The sequence below is a fragment of the Meles meles genome, chromosome 1 (assembly GCF_922984935.1).
Source record: "Meles meles chromosome 1, mMelMel3.1 paternal haplotype, whole genome shotgun sequence".
NCBI lineage: Eukaryota > Metazoa > Chordata > Mammalia > Carnivora > Mustelidae > Meles > Meles meles.
Genome location: NC_060066.1, coordinates 212,732,589 through 212,759,955, shown reverse-complemented (window position 1 = coordinate 212,759,955; position 27,367 = coordinate 212,732,589). Strand labels below are relative to the sequence as shown.

General features: G+C 46.5%; 1 protein-coding gene across 1 annotated transcript in view; it reads right to left on the bottom strand.

The window, feature by feature from the left end:
- DNAJC11 (DnaJ heat shock protein family (Hsp40) member C11) overlaps nt 1-27,009 on the bottom strand; it is a 67,891-nt gene extending 40,882 nt beyond the window's left edge. The window contains exons 1-3 of the mRNA XM_046007822.1: nt 26,887-27,009; nt 5,289-5,418; nt 2,966-3,039 (exon numbers count right to left, since the gene is read on the bottom strand). Of these exons, the coding sequence (XP_045863778.1) occupies nt 2,966-3,039; nt 5,289-5,418; nt 26,887-26,958 (276 nt within the window). The 5' untranslated portion in view covers nt 26,959-27,009. The remainder of the gene's footprint in view (nt 1-2,965; nt 3,040-5,288; nt 5,419-26,886) is intronic.
- Nucleotides 27,010-27,367: the final 358 nt, after the last annotated feature.

Genomic DNA, 27,367 nt, shown 5'->3' with positions numbered 1-27,367 from the left:
ACTCCGCCGGCTCACCGTTACCAGCTTCAACGCCACCGAGCACTCCCCGCTCAAAGGTGAAGCTCGCCACTCGAGCCAATTTCATTTCCAACACGGGTATTGCACAAACACTGCTAAGCAACTTGGGTAACTAAAATGGCTGGTTTCCCTGGTTTCCCAAGTGGCGATCACTTGTACATCTGCATCTTCTTCCTTCGGAATCCTGCTGGAGAATGACAAAGCCTCTTGAAGGTTAAAAGAAACAAAAGGGCAAAGCATAGGTGGCTCAACTGGTTAGGCCTCTGAGCCCCCTTTTAAAAAAATTTTATTTGTCGGAAAGAGAGAGAGAGAGAGCACACAAGCGGGGGGAGCAGCAGGCAGAGGGAGAAGGCGGCTCCCCAGCCAGCAAGGAGTCCGATGCAGGACTTGATCCCAGGACTCTGGGATCATGACCTGAGCCAAAGGCGATGCTTAACCAACTGAGCCACCCAGACGCCCCTCAGCATCTGACTCTTGATTTCGGCTCAGGTGATGATCTCAGGGTTGTGGAATCAAGCCCCGTCGGGCTCTGCGCGGAGTGTGCAAACCACTCGGGATTCTCTCCCTCTGCCCCAAACCCCTGTTTACTCTCACTCTCTCTAAAACGAAACAAAACAAACCTTGAAACTGACTAACGGCTGAAAGCAGGGCTTGTATCTTGTGCAGCCTGAACAAGCTCAGGTTTCCTCCCCAGGGCCCACCAGGCGGGCTCTGACATCTCAGGACTAAAGGCGTCTCAGGTGCTATGGTTTTGACAGTGCCCTTCCTCCTTCAGCGACTGCCCGTATGTTCCGACTAACAGGTATGTGGCAAGCGGATACCGTCAGCAATTAGAAAAGTTAAACAGTTGAAGAGCACCAGCAAGAGCACGAAGGGAACTCAGCTGAAGCCGGAGAATCCGCATGTTAACCAGTAGGGGCGGGACGGTCTCCCTGAAGGAGAACGACACCAGCCGCACAGAATGCTCTGGGGTTCGGTGAGACCGTTCCTGTGCGGCATGAACAACGGGCTCCGTTTCTATTGTATGTGAGGCACCCATACACTTCTTAGTAAATATCGGGGAGGTATCTTCACATGCTCTTCCTTGAAGGCATTTTTATCTTCAGTGAAAGCTTAGTATCAATGAAAAAAAGCAAAATGCAAAAAAGCTCAGTTATCAATGAAAAAAAAACTCAATTCTGATCGATGAGAACTTAATTTCCTTATAAAGTAGCTTACTAAAATATATGAATAGAAAAGCTTATCCATTCACCATCTGTGACTGCCTACATACTTTTATAATCATTACTGTGTATGTGGTTTTGCTTTGTTTCTAATGGGGAGATAATTTGGTTTGGCGATAGGAAACCAGGCGGTATTTTGTCAGGAAGACGTTATCCCGCCGCTCCATCAGATGCGCTGATGATGCTGGGAATGAACCATCCAGACTCCGAAGGGGGAGCCTCCGGCCTTTCAGGGGCCCTGAATGTACCCATCCGAACCATAACTGACCCACGTGTTCAAAACACAAGGGAGCTTGACCATGTGCACAAAGGATGAGGAGAAAGTCAGTGAATACGACGGGATTCTATTTTCCCTTCAGGAATGGAAAAATCAAAGCCATCGGACCAAACGCTTTGCAACAAGGAACTAATGTGACGTGAAGCGCTGCTGCCTTCATCAAGCCACAGGTCAGAACCCAAATGCCCACTGGAGCCAGGTGGGACACGTGGATGAAGGGCGGGCCAGCGGTCAGACGACAGGAGGTGGTGAGCACTGGGACGGGCGACACCACGGCCCGCCCACGGGGCAGAGGATCCTCACAGGACAATTCAGATATGCTGCTACCAGATTTTCCGATTTTTCCAAGAGAAGACAGACAACTGGATATTTATGTAAAACCTCCCATTTTTATAAGTGTTAGCAACTACAATTCATTGCGTGTGCATCCAAAACCTGGCCACAGGCAGAAGATGGTCCATAAGCTGCCATAAATACGAAGCAGCAGCGGCAAGGGACTAGAACCCGTGTGGCTTCTCTCGCACTCCTTCTCCAAAGGCCTGGAGAAGGCTCCGATGCTAGTTAGAGGAGACAGGCCTCCGGCTCGAGATTACGTACCGAGAGAACTTCAAGGGTAATTTATGCCCTTGCGTATGCCTTGTAATCTATGCGATGAGAGAAATCAGTGAAGGCCAATTTAACGCTAACAGCCTCCCACCATTTCTCGGGCATCAGAACCAAGTCTCTTTAATGAAATTAAATCTTAACACCTACATGTTCTTACAGCAACTTAAGAGTTTTCCCGCTAATTCTCGTATTCGATTTCCCACTCGAGCCTCGGGCCTTCCTGCTGTAGACGGTAGTGAGGACGTGCATGAGGTTTGGGCAGAGGTGGCGTGAAGGAGCCCAGAATCGTGTGACTTTTAGTGACTCTTCATACAGCCTGGCTAACGGGGGGTGGGGGTGGGGGAGCTTATTTCACGAAGAGCCATTTAGCCCGGCAGTTCTCAACTCTGCTGTGCTTCCGTTTCGTTCACACGCACAGCACGTGACCAACAGGAACTCGTCCCAGACAGGGTTACAGGTAAGCTGGGGTGGAGAGAGGGCACAGAACCGTGCTGGGCAGGAAATGCAGGTGAAGGCAGAACTGTGTTGCTGTGTTCTACAGAAACGGTCTTCCATCAACCCCGCAACCGGCCTGGGCCCTCCCCAGGGTCAGGAATTACTGGCAGCATCTACGCCCTTAGCTTTTCACCGGACAGGTCAGGACACTGGGGACAAGCTGGGTGACTGACCTGCCAGGTACACAGAGGTGCGCAGATGCCCAGCGGAGCCTGGAACTCAGTTTCTGAGACTGACAGACCGATGAGGACGGGACTCTGGCACCTCTCGGTATTCTCCAACCCATGATCGCAGGGTGTGGAGCTGGAGGGCTCCTCCGGGACACAGGATGCGCGGTTTCTCTTACCTCCCATCCTTCCATCTCCAGTCCTCTCTTCCCATATATATCATAGATGGCTCTGGTCTGGGGGTCGCTGAGCACTGCAAATTCAGAACGACACATGCTGAGAGAGCATGGAATTCTCCCTTCGGAGCCGGCGACAACATCACCCGGTAAGCTCACCTCTTTCTCTTCCCTATCCAACCCCAACCTTCCATCCCGTGCGTCCTTCCTCCTAACCGCCTCTTAGATCTGACCTAGGACGTGCTGAAAGGTGGACACAAATGAGAAATACTGGATTTTCGTGTCTCAGCTACTTTTAAATTGTGAGGTTCACCTTACAGGAGGCTGCTCCCGACTGTCCCTAAAGAACAGTTGTTTCTAGGGCGCCTGGGAGGCTCAGTGGGTTAGGCCTCAGCCTTCGGCTCGGGTCATGATCTAGGGGTCCTGGGATCGAGTCCCACATCGGGCTCTCTGCTCAGCAGGGAGCCTGCTTCCTCCTCTCTCTCTCTCTGCCTGCCTCTCTGTGTACTTGTAATCTCCATCAAATAAATAAATAAAATCTTAAAAAAAAAAAAAGAACAGTTGTTTCAAACACAGCTCAGTTTCTGCTGTGGCCCGGAATGTACCTGGGCTGTTCGTTCCAGTCTTTAAAGCCTGTTCAGACAGGCTCTGATTGTAGAAAAAGGTGATTTATTATTTGCTCTATTACAGAGTTTCACTAACTCTGAAGACAGGGTCTTCTCCCCAATCTTTCCTTTTTTTATAAATCATTTAAAGACACAAACAGCTGTCACCATGGTGGCAGCCACGTCACCTAACTCGGCACCTGCAAGTCTTTCAGTGAGGGACGGAGCCACTGGAAGGGTGTCCGAACTGAACACAAGTGTCAGGAAAGCTAATGGTCATTCCTCTTCTCCTCTGCCAGTTTCTGTTCAAGACCTTTGAATCTTCTCTCCCTTGAGACTTCCCATATATTTTTAGGCCTAATTAAAAGAACGATGTAAATGATTCTATCCATATTCAAATCTAATGGGGAAGAAAGAAATGCTGACCGCTGGGAAACGTGGGAGGCAGACTTCTCGAGCGGATCGGGAGGATTTCATAGGGAATTACTTATTCACGGCTTTGCTCCGGTCTCCCCGTGAGGGTGAACACTGGGGCCAGCTCTGCAGCCGCAGCACTTCCGCCAGCTCCGCGAGGGTTTCTGTTAACTCTGCCCTGAATCCCCAGAACCGCACGAATGGGCTGAGGGTGATCGGGACAGCCGTCAGAGTATCGCAGCTGTTCAGCCAGCAGGATGCGACAGAAGGACAAGGCTTCTGGTCAGGACCGCCGCGGAAGCGGTCTCACTGGACTTACGTGAGACGAAGACCCACCACTGAGCTCAGACCCGCGCCACGTGCCACGGCCCGAGCGTTCCTCCTCAGTAAAATCGAATTTTACGCTAAAACCACTAAGTGAAATACAGCATATGCTCTTGCGACTGCCACGAGAAGTCTTTCTTCTCTGAAGAAACACGTTACTAATTTTTGGTCTACCCAAGGAGCAAATCACCAAACGGCTCTGGAATAAACAGCCTGTTTTACTTGGTGCGTGTCTCAGGAGTAAATTAATATTTTTTAATCTTTCTTTTTAAAATTGTGGCAAAATATGCATAACAAAGAATCCATTTTAGCCACTTTGAAGTGTACGGTTCGGGGCACTGAGGGCAGCTGCGCCGCTGTGTGACCACCACCACCGCGTGACCAAGAGCTTCGCCGCCATCTCCGACAGAAACCGGGGACCTATCAGCGACTTGAACATTTTATACCCAACCACGTCACAGAATTTTCTTTCTCTAGTACGGGAGATGTAAGCAGAAAACCCTGCGTTACTTGACTCTACTTCCTGTTGGCCTTCCTAAGATCGGGCTCCTCCTTCTGTTAGAACCTTTCCTTCACTGAATGCTCCGGAGCCAATAAAATCAGGGCCAAAAAAAAAAACCACGTTCTTGTACATCTTCTCATAACAAGAGAACAAAGGGGGCTTGTTGGCAGCGATCAGCCTTTTACCTCTACGAGTTCCCGTTAGAAGAAAGCCAGCGAGCGACTCAGAGCCCCAGTGCTCCCCGCAGCCCAGCCCGTCCGCTGCTCTGCCCGCACTCGCACTTCCCACTCACTGGACACATATCGATTTCTGAAGCAAAATACTACTCTTTCAAAGGACCCTGTCAGTAAAAAAGCACTGACCTAACCCTCCTCTCTTATACACGTCTAAGGACTCTCTTTCTGTCCTCTACAAATCAAGTCTCTTAAAAATCGAGCAGCTGCTTCCAGGGCGTCTGTGTGAAGCCAAGCCCTCCGCTGACCTTCATAAGCCTGGTGAACAAGGTTAAACAGTTGTTCTGCTTGTGATTTGAGCTCGGGGTCTCGGTGCTTGTCGGGATGGTAAAGCATACACAGCCTCCGGTAGGCAGCTTTCAGCTCTTCAGAAGAGGCCTACGGAAAGAAAAATCCAATTACAGAACAATCAATGCTCCTTAAATATTATCATTATCAGAATCAGCCTTGACATGGGAGCCTGTCAGCCACTTTCCAACGTGTCTGCTCTCCGCACCCGGGACATAATGAAGTTATGCTTTATTGCTTCAATAAGGCTTCTTTTTCCCCCAGTTAATAAAGTGATCAATTATGGACATCAATAGCAACTGTGTCTCGCTGGGAAATGCTGCGATCAGATGTGTCTCTAATACTGGTTCACTGTGCTCTGAGCTGAAACAAAAAACGTCAGAGACCCGCTTACTTTTTAACCTAAGTTATTTGAAATAAATCATAACAAGGTACTCCTAACAGAAAATTGGCTCAGACAGGGAAAAAGCTATACACCACTAGACAGCAAAGCCATGAATCTTACGCAGTTTTCCAACAAAAGAAATGCAGTGAATATTTACCCTTAAAAAAATCAAAGACAAATAAAATTGTAAAGCCAACGCATGCCCCCGGTTCAACCTCTAGCATGCCCCCGGTTCAACCTCTAATTCCAAACGGCAGCGCAGGAAGCAGGCAAGAATCCTTTGCTACCCTACAGTAGAAACAAAAGCCCTCCTTCCCCAATCCAAAAGACGCCCCCCTGCCCCCGAGGCCCCAGTCCTCACCAGTCCTCAGCTGGAGGGAGAACATGCACCACGAGAGGAGCAGATGACATGGAGAAAATAAAATGGACTCCGTGTTTTGGCCACACAGAAGGGAGGGACATGGGGGTGAGGATAAAACCCACATTCTGCTTTGCCTGCTACACAGCCACCGAAAAGTTCGCAGGAACAAACCCCCTCAGAGGCCCTAAGAACACTGAGCTACCTATGTGGCTAGCCCCTTGGGCCTGTTTTTTGGGCAGTATTAGATCTGATTTTATATCAGCCTCAGGAACCATTCTGGTCCATCAGAGGCGATGCTGAACAGGCAGCTCTATGCAGATGATCGGTCAAAGAAAGAACATTTTATTTTGGGAGGCAACTCCCTCACCATTTTGATCACAGAAGCCCATTTCTGGGTCGTCGACAGCGTGCCAGAGGGGGCCAAAAAACCAGGCACCTGGGCAGAGGCCTGGGACCAAGTCTCAGAACCTGTATCTGCAGGGAGGGCCGCCACAGGGACGCATCAAGTGAGCAAGGTGACAGGGAAACACGCTGGAGCATATTTTCCTATAATTTCTACAACTTTTCAGTATCTTCCAATTCCAGGACTCACGAAGTTTTTTTCCCCGCTAAGGATAAAAGGCAAAACTTGAATGTACTTTAGTAGTAATTTCTGGCACAAAATTTAAATACTTTATATGAGTATGTTATTCAGACGCTAGAAAACCGGCAACACTGTGCATGTTTACTGCAAGTTTTTGTTTTTTTTTAAAGACTTTTATTTATTTGAGAGAGTGAGCGAGCAGGGGCGGGTGGTGGGGCAGATAGAGAGGGACAAGCAGGCTTCCCGCTGAGCAGGGAGCCCAATTCGGGGCTTGATCCAGGACTCTGGGATCATAACCTCAGCTGAAATCGGACGCTTCACTGACTGAGACACCCAGGTTCCCCTACTAGAGGTTTCTTTCTTTCTTTCTTTCTTTTTTGTTTTTAAGATTTTATTTATTTATTCATGAGAGACAGAGAGAGGCAGAGGGAGAAGTAGGCTCCCTGCTCAGCAGGGAGCCCGATTCGGGACTCAATCCCCAGGATCATGACCTGAGCTGAAGGCAAACGCTTAACCATCTGAGCCACCCAGGCGCCCCCACTGCTAGAGGTTTCAAACAAGGAATTCTGGAGGCCTCCAAAGGAAGACTGTGCACGTGACTGGTGAGATGTGTCAGTCACACGTGCCCAGCGCTCCTCAGTGCCTTCTGGACAATGTCTGCACTTCTAGGCCCCCCGCTTCTTCTTCTGGGAAGGAGGGGGCTGGCGGACCTCTCCGGGCCTTTCCAGCTGACCTCCCATGATCTGTTATCTGGAAAGAGCTCTGTGAGCCCCTCAGCCTGTGCTTTAAACCAGGCTCAGTCCTTCGCTGCTTATTTGGACATAGGCTCATCTACACGTAGCTTTAAATCAGCAGCTCCCTGAAGAGGGTCAAAGACCTTGTTAACTGAGTATCCCTTGTCCTCTTGGAATCAGGCAGACTTCTGCCCCATTCTAGCTCCCCTGCCTGCCTTCGTTCTCTTTGGTGCGGCCTCTGAGAATTATACTGTCCAACAACTTGCAGTTGGCTGCCTTCCCTCTTTCTCTCCATCTGCTCACCTACAAGATTTCCTCTGTGGTGACACACCGACCTCCAAGTTTACTGGTGAAGAACACAGGCTTTTGGGGCAAATGAGCTTGCTGACTCCTAGCTTGCTCATCCGCAAAAGGGCGAAAGTCTCTGGGATGGGGAGACAACAGAATGAGAGCGTGACCACGCGGGCTTTCGCAGAGTGCCTGACACAGAGCACAAGCTTACGAAGCGTGGCTCTTGTAAAACCTTTTCTTTCTATTCTCACCTTGCAGCTGTGGACACTAGTACCTCTCTCCCCAAAGTCACTGTGAGGAGTAAAGGACGTAAGACCCGTACAGTGCTCAACAACGCTGTGCTCACAGTAGGGATCCGATCACTCCAGCTATCATAACCCGAAGTGTGGCTCAGTACCCCCCGGAAAGCAGAACAGATCAGAGCGAAGGTGTCACCCTGGCACAGGCCGGCAGGAGCGCTCAATCGTGACGCAGTCCCTATTTGTGAAAATCCACTGAGCTGCACGCTTACGGAATGCGCCCTCTTCTAGATATACATTCTGTTTCAATAAAAAACGCGAGACTCCATTGGAGACATGTGCGTCAACATTCCTGTGTCTGTCTGCAGGTCTTTTTTCTTCCTCTTACCCTTGATTTCCTTCCCTGCCAACACCGATCATGCAATGCATTCCTTGCCACACTTGGCCAATATGCCCCCTGCACCAAACTCATTGTTTTAAGCAAATAATAGTTAACTGAATAAAACAGATCTCCTCCAGGTAGGTTTACCCACGTAATGATGTAAAGGGGGCTTGTTCCTTCCTAAACAGCAATTACAGGTTATTTTCTTTCTGCCAATTTTAATCGTTCTTTCCAGCATCTCATAAGTTACAAGCGCATGATTAGACAGACCCGCTGACTTCTAGCTCAGGCTGCTGTTTCCTAGTTGTTAAAATTAAATGAGATGACAAAGGGGGAGGGGGCATATCGAAAGACCTTCTGTAATCATATTAATAAATGACTTAATGTGCTATCGATTAAGTAACAGAAAAGAGAAGTTTCATTTTTAATAAATATTACATTCAGTAGGTTAGACTGGACCTTTCATCATAACTGAAGAGCTGAGGTCACTGGGTCAATATTTCATAAATGATAAACTCTATCATAAAAAACTGATATTACTTCAAAATCTGTGATGTCATTAAAAATGAAACCTACAGCTGCACACTCATTTCTAAAATCCTGTATAAAGAGGTGTATTGTGCTTTTAAGTCTGAAAAGTTTTGCAGCGCCTGGGTGGCTCAGTTATTGGGCTTCTCCCCTCGACTTAGGTCATGACCCCAGGGTCCTGGGATGGAGCCTCACGTGGGGTCCCTGCTGAGCCGGGAGTCTGCTTCTCCCTCTCCTACTCTCCCTGCTTGAATTTCCTCTCTTGCTCTCTTTCTGTCAAATAAATAAATAAAATCTTAAAAAAAAAAATTCTGAAAAGTTTCATCATCTCAGTCATCTGTTTCTTTCTTTTTTTTTTTTTAAGATTTTATTTATTGGGGCTCCTGGGTGGCTCAGTGGGTTAAAGCCTCTGCCTTCAGCTCAGGTCATGATCGCGGGGTCCTGGGATCAAGCCCCACATTGGGATCTCTGCTCAGCGGGGAGGCTGCTTCCCCCTCTCTCTCTGCCTGCCTCTCTGCCTACTTGTGATCTCTGTCTGTCAAATAAATAAATAAGAAAAAAAAAGATTTTATTTATTTATTTATTTATTTGACACAGAGAGAGAGAGATCACAAGCAGGCAGAGAGGCAGAGACAGACAAGAAAGCAGGCTCCCCGCTGAGCAGAGATGGATGTGGGGCTTAATCCCAGGACCCTGAGATCATGACCTGAGCCAAAGGCAGAGGCTTAATCCACTGAGCCAATCAGGCGCCCCCATCTGGTTCTGTTTTTAATGTAAAGTCAATCTATTTAAATTCAACCTCATAGATCATAAAACTCACAGTGAAAAGGTCCTCTGTGACCTGACCATAGAGTTCAGTGGTCTGTTAAAATGGTTGGATTTCATGCTACAGGATACAAAAAAGAAATTTCTGCAATAAGGCACAAAAATAAAAGGCTTACAGATTAGAAATGAAAAAGAAGAACTCTGTATTTGCAGACATCACTTAGATGGGAAATCATAAAGAACCTATAAAAAAGCTACTAAGTGATGTTAGCAAGGTCATGGAGTACAGGGTCACTACCCAAACATCAATTTATTTCTACAATCTAAAAACAAACTTAAAAAGACAATACTGTTTAGAGTACCACCAACAAACGTGGCCTGCTCAGGGATGGACGTAATGACTGTGTTCAGGACATGTCTGCAGGTAACCCCAGCACAGTACTGACAGGAATCACAGCCTGGATTTAATTATTAATCAAAGACTTCTTGACAAAGCAAAAAAGCCCTGGACTTAATGGCTTCACTGGTGAATTCTACTAGAAATTTAAAGAATTAATCTCAATCCTTTTCCAAATTTTCCAAAACACTGAGGAGGAAGGAATGCTTCCAAATTCATTCCAAAGCTAAAAAAAGACAGCAGAAGAAAACCTTATGAACGCTGACGCAAAAATTCTGAACAGAACACTACTAAACAGAATTTAGCATACTAAAAGGATTATTATACACCGTGACGAGTGGCATTTATTCCTGGAATGCAAGGATAGTTCAGCACAAATCAACATAATATACTACACTAAGAGAATGAAAAGAAAAAAACCCCATACAATCATCTCAATTGATACAGAAAAAACATCTGACAAAATTCAACACTTTATCGTGGTAAAAACATTCAACAAACTAGGAACAGAAGGACACTACCTCAGCATAATGAAAGCCATAAAGAGCTCTTACAACTAAGACAGATCTACAGTGCACATCATATGCAATGGTGAAACACTGAAACACTTTCCTCTAAGATCAGGAACCACGCAAGGATGTCTGCTTTTACTTCTATTCAACATAGTATTGGAGGTCCTAGCCAGAGCAAGTAGATAAGAAAAAGAAATAAATGGCATCCAAATTGGAAAGTAATATAATCTCTGTTCCCAGATTATATGATCTTATATGAAGAAAATAAACAATTCCACCCCCACAAAAAAATTTTGGAACTAATAAATGAATTCAGCAAAGTTGCAGGATACAAAGTCAACATGCACAAATTAGCTGTATTTCTATACAGTAAAAATGAACTATCTTGAAGGAAGAAAAACAGCTCCACGTACAAAAGCATTAAAAAAAAAAACCAAACAAACAAACCCTAGTAGTTAACTTAACCAAGGAGGTAGATTTTTTTTTTAAGGTTTTATTTATTATTTATTTGACAGACAGAGATCACAGGTAGGCAAAGAAGCAGGCAGAGAGAGAGAGGAGGAAGCAGGCTCCCTGCTGAGCAGAGAGCCCGATGTGGGGCTTGATCCCAGGACCCTGGGTTCATGACCTGAGCCGAAGGCAGAGGCTTAACCCACTGAGCCACCAAGGCGCCCCGAAGAGCCAAACAATCTTGAAAAAGAACAAAGTTGGAAGATTCGTATTTCCTTACTCAAAGTTTACTAGAGCTACAGTAATCAAAACAGTGTGGTACTGGAATAAAGACAGATGTATGGACCAATAGGATAGGACAGAGGGTCCAGAAATACACACTCACATATATGGTCAAATGATTTTTGACACGGTGCCAGTACTACTCAATAGGGAAAGGACAGTTTTTTCAACAAATGGTGCCAGGAAAACTGGAAATCTGTATGTAAAAGAATGAGTAGGACCCTTCCTTCATACCATATATAAAAGTTAACGCAATTGACGTTTGTGTTGACGTCATATCATGTAACTTCGCTCAATTCACTTATTAGTTTATTCACTAAAAATGGATGAAAGACCTAAACATAAGAGCTAAAAGTGTAAAAAACCCTTAGCAGAAAACACAGGGCAAAAGTTTCATTACATTGGATTTGGCAATGATTTCTTGGTTATAACATCAAAGGCACAGGCAATAAAAGAAAGAAATAGGCAAACTGAACTCCACAAAACTAAGAACTTTTGTAAATCAAGGGATACTATCGAGAAAGCGAAAAAAACAATGTAAAGAATGGGAGAAAATATTTGCAAATCGTATTACCTAATAAGGAAGTAATACCCGGAGTACATAAAGAACCCCTAACACTCAACAAAAACAACCAACCTAGTTAAAAAACTGACTTGAACAGACATTTCCCCAAAGAAGATATACTAATGTCCAATAAGCACAGGAAAGGATGCTCGGTATCACTAATCATCAGGGAAGGGCCGACCAAAGCCACCATGAGACAGCCCTTCACACCCATTAGGACGCTACTACAGAACAAACATAAGAACAAGTGCCGGCAAGGATGTGAAGAAACCGGGACTGAGTACACGACGGGGGGGATGTAAGGCGGTATGGCTTTCGTGGAAAAGAGTGTGGTAGTTCCTCAAAAAAATAAAAACAGATTTACCATATGACTCAGCAATTTCACTTCTGGGCATAGAGCCAAAAGAACTGGAAGCAGGGTCTCAGAGAGGTATCTGTGAACCCACGTTCACAGCAGTATTATTCACAACAGCTAAGACACAGAAGCAGCCCAAGCGTCCATCCACAGATGAATGCTTATCAGCAGAATGTGGTACAAACACACAACGGAATGGTCAGTCTTAAAAAGACACGTGCTAGAACGTGGATGAACCCCGAAAACGACATACTGAGTGAAATAAGCCAGTCACAAAATGATGAATCCTGTACGATTCTAGATTCCATGATGAGGAATCTAGTAGTAAAAAATCAGAGACAGAAAGTAGAATCATGCTTGCCAGGGAGCCGGGTGGGGGAGTAGACAGTTATTGTGTAATGGGTAGAATTTCAGTTTTGCAAGATGAAAAGATTTCAGGAGACAGATGGTGGGGACGGTTGTGCAACATCAGGTATGTGCTTAGCACCATGGAACTGTAAAAATCGGGTAAGACGATAAATTTTATGTTATATGTATTTGACACTTTAAACAACTGAGGGGCACCTGGGTGGTTCAGTCGGGTAAGTGTCTGCCTTCGGCTCAGGTCATGATCCCAGGGTCTTGGGATCAAGCTCCAGGTCTGGGTCTCTGCCTAGTGGGCAGTCTGCTTCTCCTTCTCCTTCTGCCTGCTGCTCCCCCTGCTTGTGCTCTCTCTGTCAAATAAGTAAATAAAATCTTTAAAAAATAATAGTAATAATTGGGGAAAAAACCCCTCAAAACAGAAAAAAAGAAAGGACTTAATTGTGAAAGCTAAAACCATAAAACTTCTAAAAACATTATTTTTGTAACCCTGAGTTAAAGATCTCCTATACAGAATAAAAGAAAAATACTTGTAAAATATGTATGTAATAGACTTGTATCCAGAATATATGAAGAGCTCTTACTGAAGAAGACAATCCGCTAAAATTACGAGTAAAAGATTTATACAGAGACTTCAGCCAGAGGAGGCACAGGAACGGCTGGTTAGTGCATGAAAGACATTCAGTATTGTTAGTCACCGTGGAAGCGCCGATTAAAAATAAAAGATGCCACATAACCACTCGAATGTCTAAAATGACAGACCGAAAATATTAAATGTAGGTGAGGATGTGAAGCAAAATAAACATCATTTTCAAAAATAGGAACAAAAGCTCTGTTATTAGTAGACATAAAAATGGCATCAATTCTAATGGTCAAAATAGGTTAAAGAAATGAGTCAACGGCTATGTTTTTCCTAGTTGAATTACCTTAAAAAACCTTTACTTTGGGGCACCTGGTGGCTCAGTCAGTTAAGCGGCTGCTTTCGGCTCAGGTCATGATCTCAGGGTCCTGGGATCGAGTCCTGCATTGGGCTCTCTGCTCAGCAGGGAGCCTGCTTCTCCCTCTCTCTCTCCCTCTGCCTCTGCCTCTCCCTGCTGCTCTGTCTGCTTGTGTTCTCCATCCCTCTAATAAATAAATAAAATCTTTAAAAAAAAAACACCCTGCTATTTTTATTAGAAAAGTATACATATTCTTCATGGATAAAATAGAAAATAGAGATAACATGTTTTAAAATAAAAATTTGTTTTTTTAATAGAATTTTATAATCCCCCCCTTTCAGTTAAAAGTCTTTGTGAGGGGGCGCCTGGGTGGCTCAGTGGTTTAAGCTGCTACCTTCAGCTCAGGTCATAATCTCAGGGTCCTGGGATCGAGTCCCGCATCGGGCTCTCTGCTTGGCAGGGAGCCTGCTTCCTCCTCTCTCTCTCTCTCTGCCTGCCTCTCTCCCTACTTGTGATCTCTATCTGTCAAATAAATAAATAAAATCTTTAAAAAAAAAAAAAAAGTCTTTGTGAGGTTTTGTTTTTGCAGCTTTTATTGGTCATCGAGTATTTTCTACATCATTTTAAATGGCTGCATAGTATTTCAAATATGGCATTATCAGTTTATATAAGGATTTCCTATGAACAATTTTCATGTGTTTTCAAAAGGCTGGAGTGGACATTCCTACAGCTAAAACTTTATGTGCATCTTTTTTAAAACTTTATGATTATCTTTTTACAAAGAAGTTTCTAGAACTGTTGGGTTAAAGGGTGTAAGATTCCCATTTTCATCTGCTGAACTGCTCTCTATTGTCTAAGATTTAATTATTTTAAATTTGAAAATTTAATTTTATCAAAGGGATACATAAAACAGTTTATAAATGGAACTACTAGACTTACAACCAAAACAGCATTCATCCCCACTCCTCAGGTGATAAGTACTTTAAAATCTCTCAGCATTTTCCTCATTTATATTTCAAAATCATATGCTTATACTTATATCCTTAATTTAATTTTATTTTTAAAAAGATTTTGTTTATTTATTTGACAGACAGCGATCACAAGTAGGCAGAGAGGTAGTCAGAGAGAGAGGGGGAAGCAGGCTCCCTGCTGAGCAGAGAGCCCGATGCGGGGCTTGATCCCAGGACCCTGGGATCATGACCTGAGCTGAAGGCAGAGGCTTTAACCCACTGAGCCACCCAGGCGCCCCTTTCTCCCTTTTTTAAAGTAAGCTTTACACCCATCGTGAGGCTCAAACTCAGGATCCTGAAAGAGTCACATGCTCTACTGACTGAGCCAGCCAGGCGCCCCTCAAAATGTTCTTTTCTTGTATTCTGCCTTTACCCTTTATAAATAGTTGGCTAAGGATAGAATCCTAGCTTGGAAATATTTTCTCCTCAGAATTTTTACTGTATTGTTTGTTTCACTGTCTCTTAGCTTATAGTACTGAGCGGAGAAAGGTTAATATCATTCCAATTTCCAATCCTTTGTGACTTGTTTGGAAACTTCTAGCATATTCTCTTTAACCAATGATTTCCTCAGCATGGGTGTTTTCTCCAACCCTCTGTGCTCGTTACTTAATTGGCCCTTTCCATCTACAGTCTCATATCTTTTAGTTCTGAGAATTCTTCTCATGTTTAATATAATGTCTTCTTCTTCATTTTACTTTAATATGTAAGAGTTGGTCTTCTAATATTAAAATTTTACTTTGATGATTTCCTCATCGTTATCTTCTAGCTCCCTACAGAATTTTTATTTCTATCTTATTTTTAATTTCCAAGATCTCCTTCTTTTGTTTATATTTCTTTTATAAAAAGATTTATTTATTTAGAGAGAAAAAAGTGTGAGCAAGCGGGAGGAGGGGCAGAGGAGAGAGAATCGTGAAGCCGACTCCCAGCTGGGCACAGAGCCAGAGACAGGGCTCAATCCCAGGACCCTGAGATCATGACCTGAGCCCAAATCAAATCAGATGCCTAACCCATTGAGCCACCGAGACGACCCAGAACAAGGTGATAATTTTAAGAGAGACATATATAGGGGTGCCTGGGTGGCTCAGTCGGTTAAGCCGCAGACCCCTGATTTCCTCAGCTCAGGTCATGATCTTGGGGTCATGAGATCAAGCCCTTCCTGAGACTCGGCACTCAGCTGGGAGCCCCTCCTCCCACTTGTATTCACTCTCCGTCTAAATAAATGCACACATACATAAATAAAATCTTTCAAAAAAAAAAGTATCATTTTGTTCTTATTCCTTTCATGTAATATTTTATTTTTCGAAAGACGATATAGCTTTCAAATTCCCTGCACTGTCTGCTTCTCTTTGCTGTCGCATGATCTTAGAAACTCACGTTGCGGCATTCCTTCAAATATTTACGTTCTCTGGTACCAATTCATACCCGACAGTAAGACACTAAGGAGCTATCTGGAAGCTCTATGTGAACAGGCCTTGTTGTCTGATGAGCTCCTTTATGAAATGCCTCGGGGAGGACCCAGAAGCGTCATTTGGTGGTATTTTCTCTTTGATAAGTCAGTTTCTTCACGGAAGGACGCAGAGAACAAGGAAAAGCTGTAAGTCTCCACGCAGGGTATCATCACTTGTGTATTCCCTGCTTTTGCAAGGCTGCCACTCTCGCCCTCTCCCGTGTCTACGGCCTTCCTGGTTCAGTTTCTCCAGGGAATGATCGTCCTGTCTCCTGGCTGGGCGGGTCAGCACACTCATCTCATCAGCACTGAGTGCCACCACGAGAAAGAAAACAAACTTCGTCAACATGGTAGACAAAAACGGGCACGCTATTTTAAACTGCATTTGTTGGGCGCCTGGGTGGCTCAGTAGGTTAAGCATTTACCTTGGCCTCAGGTCATGATCCCAGGGTTCTGGGATTGAGCATGTCAGGCTCTCTGCTCAGCGGGGAGCCTGCTTCTCCCTCTCCCTCTGCCTGCTGCTCTGCCTGCTTGTGATCTCTCTCTGTCAGATAAATGGATAAAATCGTTAAAAAAAAAAAAAAAGTGATTTGTTTACTATTGGGATGAACATTTCTCCATGTACTCATTTGCATTTTGGACAACTTTTTATGAAATAACCTATTTTTTCCTTTGTACTGTTTTAAATGCTTCCATCTGAGCAGAATACATATTAGTTCCATTCATATCGTTGCCTAGAACTCGTCGCAGGGCCTTACTCAACACTGTGGGGCTGGCAAGTGCAGTCCCACCATGGGCCGGACAAGCAAAGAACCAATGTTCTTGGAAGACCCAACAGAACTGGCAAGCAGCAACTTACACCTCATGCTTACATCCGTCCGAGAACCAGGAAAGTCACTAGGTCTGCTGCTGGGAAGCCCACACTTTCCAGCTCAAACCTCCAGCTGTGTCTACACTGCTGTATTTCAGCAAAGCTCCAAAACTACGTTCTATTGGATTTGGGGAAGTTTGCCTAATTACCACAATTGAAGATTCATTACTGTCCATATGTTCCGTGACAATCTGATTGAAATAAACTGCATCAGCTAATAAAACCTGTAATTTTTTACGATACTTGGTGCTCATAGAATTTAAAAGAAAAAGCAGATTTCAGAGCTAATTAACGCCAAGCCAGCATGGGTGCTTTGTGCTGAGTAAGAGCTGTTTCATGGAGAGGAGGGGTTACAGACTACTTGGTGTCACCGAGGAGACCAAGGCATGTACTCATCAGGTACTAACTAGACTTGGAAAAATTTCCCACTTCATTCTGAAAAGGTTCCCACCACACGGCCCGAAGCTTCACACAATAAAACCACTCTCCACACAGCCCTGGCACCTTCTGATGCCATCTTCCCTGCTCAACACAGCCCTCTACAATTTTCATTTTCATGTTGAACACGGATGGAGGGTCTGGAAGGAAGCTGGGGTTGATCTGCGAACAGCAGGACTCTGACAACGTACGCGGCCTCACATGCAACCTCGAGCGCGGTGTGGACCGTGCTAACTCGTCCTGCCCGACCCATAGTTGTAAGGAGCATCTCCAGTGGAACACGATTTCAAGTGAGACTAACCTATGTAGTCTGTCCTAAACATTCAGCTCTGACAAAAGAAAAAACTCCAAGAACAATCTAATCCATCTGAAATGTACTTACTTTTACTAATATTACTGATGCTCATACAAAAGGCGATAAACAAGCAACCTTCTCCCACCGCAACAAAGGAACAGAAGAGGAATAAAAGCCTGCCAGACGAAAAGGGACGAGCCCAGCAGGGCAAGCCCTGCCCTCTTCAGCACGGTCCCCAGTCTCTGCGCACGCTGGCTTACTCCGGGAGCCGGCATAAAGGTGAGCATTTGAATCTGCTCTCTTCCTCTTGTATCTGGCTTTGAACAATTCTGACAAGTGACCATTCAGATCTGCCCAATGACAACTGATAAACTCCTACCAATAAATTCCTCTAGAATGATCTGTTGCCAAAACTGCAATGTGATCTTCAACACAGGCATTCCGCAAAGCAAAAAGCACCCGGACATGGCGGGTATGATACGAGCAAATACTGAACTCTTCCAGTCAGTGCGCTGACCGAGCGCCTGACCTGTTCTGAGTGCCGCAGGAGGTACAACAGAAATGCAGTATTAAGATTACAAACTAGGTGTGCGTGTGTGTTTCCCCCCAAAAACCCCCATGTGGATTTAACAATAAGAACACACAAATGCTAATATGAATGGTGGAGAAGTAAATTCAGGGCAGTCAGAATTGAAAGAAAACCACACGAAGGTGGAGGGATCTGAATGGGAACGAGAAAGGCCGGTCTTGATACGTTCTGGCGTCCAAGACGGGCTGCGGCACTTCAGGGGAAAAGAACGTCCTAAGGAACAGGCCGACGCCAGAGCAAACGGCAGCTGGAACTGAACTTGGGCGCCCGTCCACCTGCCCATTCATTCAGTAAACACCGGCCCTGCCCTAGGAGGTACAACGGTGAATCAGACAGCCACGGTCCCTGACCACGGGATGCTTACTCTGCAGTGGAGGAAAGCAGAGCATCACCACAAGGAAGGCAGAAAACATATAAGACATCTGATTTATAAGGGACTTTCAAATGGGTCCAGGAGTTTGACCCCTACCCAATAAACAGCACGAAGCCACAGAAGGCTTCTGGGTAGGGAAATAATGTTATCAGTACTGTTTGTGACTATTAATTTGGTACAGCTTGACTACAACCGACAAAAATCAAAACCAGAGAGCCCTAGAGAAAACTATGGCAGAAATGTAGGGTTGAGGTCAGGAGGGCTCCTTGGTGGCCCAGAAGTCAAAGCGGAAACCAAGGATCAGAGCTGGCTGGGGTTAGGAGCCTTCGCGAGCTGGGCAGGGCTGTGGGACAACGGAAAGGGGCTCAGTACAATACAGAGAAAACAAACCAAAGAGCACACCTGGGGTTCTGGCTCAGAGGCAGGCGTGGGTTGGGGAGAAACTGGAAGCATCGGGCTTTGGGGAAAAGGTAAATTTGAATACCTAAGTACAAGGCCCAGAGGCAGGGGGAGATGCAGGCGAAGAAAGATTATAAAAACAGCCCAAGTCAAGAGGCCCAAACCTGGGGGATTTGTGAGGAGCGAGGAGGAGCACCTGACAGGGTAAGGAAGGATACAAAGAGATCATTCCAGAAAGCACACATATATCAGCTGGTATTTTCCCATTTGAGGCTTAACACTCTCAGAGCACCTTGAGGCTGGCACAGGAGCCTCCATTTTACAGGTCAAAGCAGTGAGGATCAAAAGATAAAAGTCTGGTCCGAGAGGGAGAAGGAACATTCCAGACTCTGGCCCCCGACCCAAAAGCTGGCTGGAGATTAAGTGCCTATGTGGCCCCGCCCAGACCAAAGCTCCGTCACAGAGAAGGAGCTGGTACTCAGGAAGCATCTAGCACACAGCGGGCTCATCCAGACTGTGAAGAACTCGGACCCATCAGTAAGAGCAGTTCTTGCTGACTTTCATGCTCATGACACCAACAAAAACATATCAGCGTTTACCTTGCCTAATAACACGCCCATTACTATGCGGTGCACTCACGTGCGTTCTTGCTTAATCTTCCCCAAAGCCCTAGGACAGTGAAATTATTGTCTGGATTTTATGGATGAAGAGACGGGCTCAGAGAGAGTAAATGGTTTGCCCTGGGTCAGGCTGCCAGGAGCTCAGACTCAAACCTGACTGCAAGGGCTTCGCTCTTTAAGCCGCCGACCCCTTTCCAAGCTCCACCGCCTTTCCAAAGAATCACCAACGAGGGTGTACAGAGGCTTCCCATGGAAGGTGCTGGGCTCAGTGGTTTCGGTGTACTTCTCGAAAACCCCTGAGCACCGTCACAGCTTTCTGGAGTACAGGGGTCAAGTGGACATGCTCTGTGTCATGTGATTTTGAAAAGTCAACCTCCTACCGCCATTTTATTATTTAAAAAATAAATATTTATTTGGGAGTGAGAGACAGAGAGCATGAGTGGTGGGGGGGGGGGGGGGGGAGCGGCAGGGCAGAGGGACAACAGACTCCCCGCCGAGCGTTGAGCCCAACATGAGGCTGGATCCCAGGGTCCTGAGATCATGACTTGGGCCGAAGGCAGGCGCTTAACCAACTGTGCCACCCAGCTGCCCCCCACAGACATTTCAGACTCTGCTTTGAGAAGGTGGGCTTAAGAGAGAACAATTAATCCACGAGTAAGTCAGAAAAGCTAAATAGGAGGTTGCTCAAGCAATTCCAGGTTTCTACAAGTAGAGGTAACCTAAGTCAGTTGTCTTACATGGAAGGAAAAAACTTACAAAGTTTATAGAACACTTTACCCCCAAGATGGCAAAATCAATTAAAAAAAAAAAAAAAAGATTAGGCAATCAGTAAAGACAGCAGTCTACACACCAACAAAGAAAAAGGCAGGCCCCGGTCACCGTCAACGTTTAGGGGGTGAGGGGAATCCTGTCCTCCGTGTCCACTTGTGCTGATGACGGAATGTGAGAACAAAGGAGCCAGAGGGGCAGAAAGTCTGATTCCTGACCAGAGGCTATTCCAAGGGCTGAGGAGAGATTGTCTGACCATTGTACAATTTGGTTTTCTTTTCTCTTCCTCATCATGTCCATATGTGTATTTGGTGCCCTTGAGACACAACAGTAAATAAAAAGGCCAGCATCTTAGGAAAATGAGCTCCAGTTCCTTTCTGGGTCAGAAGTGATGGTCACAGAAAGAGCTTGGCTTTTTTTTTTTTTTTTCCCCCAAAAAGCCTGCCCTTATACTTTGTCTTGTCCATGTCCATCTGTTAGATCCTGCCCACCCATGCAGACTTCTTGTGGTTGGTGTCTGCTGGCATTTTACTACTGAAGAATGTTCCGGCTCCTGCAAACTAGGGAGGGGGCACTGTGCACTCACTGCATGCAGAAGTCCTTCCAACAGTCCAAGAGCCAAACAGGACCCAGCTACCGGGAGATGAACTTGGAGGAGGCTCCAAGCTCCTTCAAGGGAACAGGGGCTTTGTGACGTGTGGGCCACAACGGTAGTAACAAAGCAGCAGTGTTCCCAATGGTCTTTTCCCCTCCTGGTGCCCCTTTTAAACTTTTATGCTATCTTATTTATTCATCCCTGTTAGTTGTCTTAAATCCTTTCTTGAACAAGGCAGGATATAAATAAAATCAAAATGAAAGTTTAATAAAAGTAAACACTAAAATTCCACAGCCAAGCAAAACACATTGCTTGTGTGTCCCGTTTCCTTATCTATTGTTTACTTCTAAGCTCACAGCAAATATAAAAGCTTTCAATTGAATTCTCTTTAACAAACCAAAAAAAAAAAAAGTACTTTGGTAGATAATGCAGAACTAGAGCAGTAAAATTTCAAGCAATTGTTCAAAATGCCCAAAGCAGAAAGGTAATAACTAGCTTATGGTTCATTAAAGAAAACACATTTTAAAATTTAACCTCGGGGCACCTGTGTGGCTCAGTGGGTTAAAGCCTCTGCCTTTGGCTCAGGTCATGATCCCAGGGTCCTAGGATCAAGCCCCACATCGGGCTCTCTGCTCAGCAGGGAGCTGCTTCCCCCCTTCTCTCTGCCTGCTTCTCTGCCTACTTGTGATCTCTGTCAAATAAATAAATAAATAAAATCTTTAAAAAAATTAATAAAAAAATAAAATTTAACCTCATGGTGTTTGCTAATCATATTACAGGATGACATTTGGAACTCACTGGGTACCCTAAGAACTCTGTCCCCACCCAGAAGTAAGACCACCAGAAGCCTCTCCGTACCCTACTGGGTACCCTCCTGACCCTAGTGCAGTCTTGTCTCTCTGATCAGGAAGGTCCTCCCTCCCTGGCTGGCCCCTTAGGAGCTGACAGCTCACAAGAGTTAAGTCTTTGGGTCCCACTCTGCCTTTACCCCAGACACTCACTGTCTTTGGGGACTATCCCTTCCCCCCTACCCTGAGAACTCAGCTCGGCCTTCTGGGAGCTCCTCCCCCGAGCCCTCCAAGTGGAAAACTCCTGACTTTGCAGGAAGCAGAGTTCAGAGAGATAACTGCCTTTTGAAGATAAGAAACTCAGTATTTTGAACAGAAAGAGAAAAGAAACCTTCAGGAATTCATAACCTGATGCTTAGCATAGATTCTGGCTCTATGTTTTCTTTTAACTAATATTTAACAGTCGGATAGCAAATTTAGCCAGGATCAGGCTTAACCGAAGTTTTCTACGTACATGTATGTCTTTTAAAATAAGCAAAACCTCATGCTTTGTCAGAATTCAAGAAATAACAATAAACATTAAACAAACATCTACTTGTACAAGGCAGTGAGCACAGGCCCCTGTCACACGGCAACACTCCAACACAGTGTTCTGGTTCACAGTAAGTCAGCACCTAATCCATTACAGTCTGTTCCCTCCATTTCAATGTCAAAGAAAACGGGAAGCAGAAAGGGTAGACCACGGGCCCAGAGGCATGAACCCGAGCCTCCCCACCCCCAAAGTAAAGACTGCCACCCAGGACATTCTGGCAAAGCTGCACAGTGTGGCCTCCCACTCTCTCAGTAACTCGGAAGGACTGAAGTAGAGACCTGCAGAGGTTCAGTGACCTGTCGCCTGGGGGCAGCACCGGCTGCGACTCCTTAGGAAGTGGATCACCCGCCTACGTTCAGTTTTTGGATAACCAAGGCTTAGCACTGCTGAATGCACACATTTTAAGCAGAGTCACTGTTATAAATATCGAACTCTGAGCAGAATGTAGTTGATGGGAAACTCACTGAAGCAATGACCTAGACCCATCTTTGTATCTTTCCTAACGATTAAGTTACCTGCCCATCACAAGGTTAGGTCAGCAGTGGATGAATATACCCACAGCACCTCGCTACTTTAGGAACCCGGGTGTGCACCTGGCTTGGCTGACATGCCCACGCTCCAGCTTCTACAGACATCCAAGCCATCCTGGTTGCTGGGCTGCCTAACGTTCCGGTCAGTCCGGTCTGTGGCTAGCAGACCTTCCTCCACTGCTCTAGCCCATTCCACCTGCAGTCTGAACTTGAACATTTAGTCCCACTCTGGGGCTGTAACCTCCAGCCAGAGAAATCCAGACAACCAAAAACTGCAAAATTGTGCACCAACACACCCTAAACCAGGGAAGGAATGAAAATGCAGGGACTCTGGGGAAACTTTCCTGGTGGGTGACAATTTTGCAATTCTAGTTTCAAGGCTGGTATGGAAGGATGAAAAACCCAGAATACTGACCTCCCCATATGGACTGCAAGAGAAACCTTTTCCCATTAAGTTTATCTTTTACCTAACTGTGTTTTAATTTTATTTTTAAAAAGATCTTATTTATTTATTTAAAGAGAGAATGAGAGAGAGCAAGAGCCCGAGAGAGGGTCAGACAGAGAAGCAGACTCCCTGCTGAGCAGGGAGCATAATCCAGGATTATGACCTGAGCTGGAGGCAGTCACTTAACCAACTGAGCCACCAAGGGCCCTTCACTGTGCTTTTTAAAAGTGTCTAAAACTTGAAGAGACTGGCCCCTTTGAAGCTAACCTGATTGGGACCAAAGATCTTAAAACGGTTTATAAACACTGCTGAATGTCCTGCAGGAAAACAAAGAGTTTCTTTTAATGGTAACACAACATTGATAAAGTAGGAATTTAAGTAGATTAGGAATAAATTCCGTTTAGAAGGTGTCAATTAAAATGTCTATAAAATGTATAAAGACCAAGAAAAATTCACGGATTGGTTCGTCAGGAATCGTTTATCCAAATAAATTTTGGAAAATCATCTCAGAAATCTCAGATCGGTTAGATTTTAGGCCCCTGATGACGCATCTGACTACACTAAGCCAGAGATGTCAATCTGGTTTTAATGTGCCCGGTTAATGATAAATTACTCCCTCCGCTCAGTGCGACAACAGCTCTACTCTGTAAACAGGAAATCCAGAACAGTGGAGAAAGGGAGTCATTAAAGATCACATAAGTCTTATTCAGAGAGAGGCATCTGGTCCTCTCTAGCTGCTGCTTCACTCGCTGAAACACAGTATGAGGGGATATTTTGAGGTTTAAAGCCTGGGAAAAGATTTGCAAGCTGATTTTTGACATTTCTGTATTACTCCAACGGTAACCACAGAGCAGGCTTTAATTTTAAAAATTTTAAATAGAACTTCCTGGTTTTGCATCAGGTTACTTCATTTGAGATTTCTAGGGAAAAGTATCTGTTCTTTCTTCCTTTTTTTTTTTTTTAAGATTTTATTTATTTGACAGAGAGAGATCACAAGTAGGCAGAGAGGCAGCCAGAGAGAGAGGGGGAAGCAGGCTCCCCCCTGAGCAGAGAGCCCCATGTGGGGCTCGATCCCAGGACCAGAGATCATGACCTGAGCCGGAGGCAGAGGCCCAATGCACTGAGCCACCCAGGTGCCCCAGTCTCTGAACTTTCTGAACACAGAGCTGAAGGTACTCTGAAATACTGGCGGGAAGGCGATCCTGCCTCCCACAGGTAAACAAATGGCATCAAGCTATAGAAGGAATAGAACTGACAGGAAATACACCAACAGGTGTAAGAGTTAACGTTACTTCTACTCCTCCTCTAACCCTCCAACTAAATCATGCTATTTCAACTTCAGGTTGAGTTCTGATTCCCCGACCCCCCCAAATTCCTAGTAAATATCAAGTCCAGAGATCACCTTGAGAGCTTCTCTTCCAGAATCTTGAGAGAGAAAATCTGCACACCCTGACATTTCACACGGAGTTTGTTGGCAAAGGGAATGCAAAGTGACTTCAGCGAGAGAACGTGTTTCATGGGGATTTCACCCATAGCCATAAATAGAAGTGCCATAACTCATTGGGAAAAGTGATCTTTTTTAAAAGAAATATTTATTTGGATCCCACTCATCAGTCCAATAACAGTAAGTCTTAAGGTTCCAAAAGTTTCAAGTTACACCTTTGACTACCGTTTACCGAGAACTCTGGCCAAACCTATTATTCTAGATCTTTTTGACCATATGCATCTGCCTAAGACTCAGTAAGCCTGGTAAATGGGCAAACTGCCGCTCAATTACTGATAGCCCAGACTATATATGAGCGGTAAGAAAAGCTGGTTTCAGGGCGCCTGCGTGGTGATCCCAGGGACCTACGATCCAGCCCAGGTGGCTGGATCTGCTCCTCCCTCTGCCCGTCCCCCTCCACTTGTGCTCTCTCTCAAATAAATAAAAATTTTAAGACATTTATTTACTTATTTATTCATTTAACAGAGAGAGGGAGAGAGCATGGGCAGGACCCTGGGATCATGAACTGAGCTGAAGGCAGACGACCAACTGAGCCACCCCGGTGCCCCATAAATAAAATCTTTCAAACATTTTTTTTTTAAAAAGAGGCTGGTTTCAGAAAAGCTGATTTCATTTACTGCTTTGCGTCTGAGAACTGGAGAAAAGTTAGTAACTAGCCAAACAGCTTCATTCAAACAGAAAGGAACCGAAGGCCAAAGAAATGGTTTACCCAAAACCTTACTGTTTATTAGTTACGAGAACCTCCAGGTGCCTGGGGCAGCCCAACACGGTTTGCAGTCGCCCCTGATAGGTCACTGGACGTTTTCCTAATACAAGGGGGCTAATGCATCTGAGGGATTTTCATACAGGTGCCCAAGGACACAGACCAGAACTGGCAGCTCTGTGGGCTGGCTGGCAATGACACCAAGTGTAGAAGTCAAGAGCTGAGGCTCCAGTCAGACTTCTGAGGGCGGAATTCAGGTTCCTGCACTTTCTGTTGGTGTTGCTTTGGGCAAGCGACTTCACCTCTCTCCACCTCGCTTTTCTCACGTATAAATCACGGATTATCACAATACTTACCTTAGGGGCTGGGGCGAGAATTAAACAAGGTGACGTAACAGGGAGTGCTCGCTCAGCCTGGTGGCCCTGCCCAAAGCAGCACTCAAAAAGTGTTAGCGCTCACCGACATCGTGCACACCAACACTTACGGACAGCACATACTTGGCCGGCTTTGCCTGAAATAGTCAAACTTGCCTAATTATGGTCACTGGGAAAACGGAGAGATGGAATGAAAGGTTCTCTAGCAGGGCTGAGAAGACCAAAGCCAGCAGCTTGCAGATAAACGATCCACCTCAGGACCTGACCTTGGAAGCCTTCCTGCCCTTCACGCTGATGTCCGCTGGACTAGCCAACGAAAGAAACGGAGTGGGCCCTACTGCGTGCCAGACACAGCGTGAGACTTTATGTTTCACCGGGTGAGGAGACAGGGTGCAAACCCTGGAGTGTGGCGAGGGGCGCGCATGCTGAGGCCGTGCTTGGGGCACGGCGCTTCCTTGTCTCTACAGAGGCTTCCTCACCTGCGGCCTCCGAACAGAGGCTGTAGGTAGGGCGCGCTCTTTCTTGAATTTCTGGACAGCTGCTCAGGGAAGAGGAGGGCACAAGACACGTGCCTCTGGGCCTGGATTCATTTCAAAAGCGGGACGTCCCCATGAACACTCGGGAAACCGACAGACGCCGCGGGAAGGTTCCCTCGTGGCCTTGACCTTGGTGCCTGAGACTCAGTTTCCCATTCTGCCGGCCAGGGGCGATGACACAGCCCCTCGGCCGAGGCAAGTTTGTGAGCTGGGCGCGGCACGAGGTCCGGGAAGACCGGGAACCCCACTCCAGGAGCCTCTACCTCGGGGACCCCTTCTCTCCTGTGGGTACCGGAGCCCCTGGCCTTGCCAGGACGCGGCCCCCCGGCCGCCGGGAGCAGGGGCAGAGGCCGGCCGGGACACCCCCGGTGCAGGGGTCGAAGCGGTGGGGACCGGCCGGTCGGCGGGCGGTCGCGCATGTCGGGCGGGGTCACGCGGCCTCCCCTCCGGGTCCCGGCCGCCCGTGGCGGGGACGGAGCGGTGGCCGCCAGCCCGGCCCTCCCGAACCACGGGGCACGGCCTCCGCCTAGAGGGCGTCCCACCGAAAGCCTCACCTCCCTGCGCACGTTCAGCAACGAGTAATAGTCTTCATTGTCCAGCTCCTCCTCGCTCAAGGCCGTCGCCATCTTCGCAACCTTTCACCCCGCAAGCCGGCAAGGCCGTGCCCAAGAGGGACCGGCGAGCCGCGACCCCGACAGCACGGGCCCGCCCGGCTGCGCCATAGCGGCCCCTGGCGGACCGGAGGGGCGCCGCCGCCGCCCGCGCACCGCAGCAGCGCGCCTGCGCCCTGCGCCCCCGCGCGGTCGAGGGCGGGACGCGGCGGCCGGGGTCCGCCACGTGCTGCTCGCGGACCTGAATTTCAGCCGGCCTCCCTGAGGTTCACCGGGACCCGGCAGGGAGGCTGGGGGTGGTCCCTCTGTCCCCTGAGACACCTCCCTTGTCCCCCACGCCGGATCCCAGTGCGGGGAGCATCCTATCCCAAACAGCCCCGCCCAGGCCCCTCACGGAGTCCGCCCGGGCCGGAGGCTCCTCGAG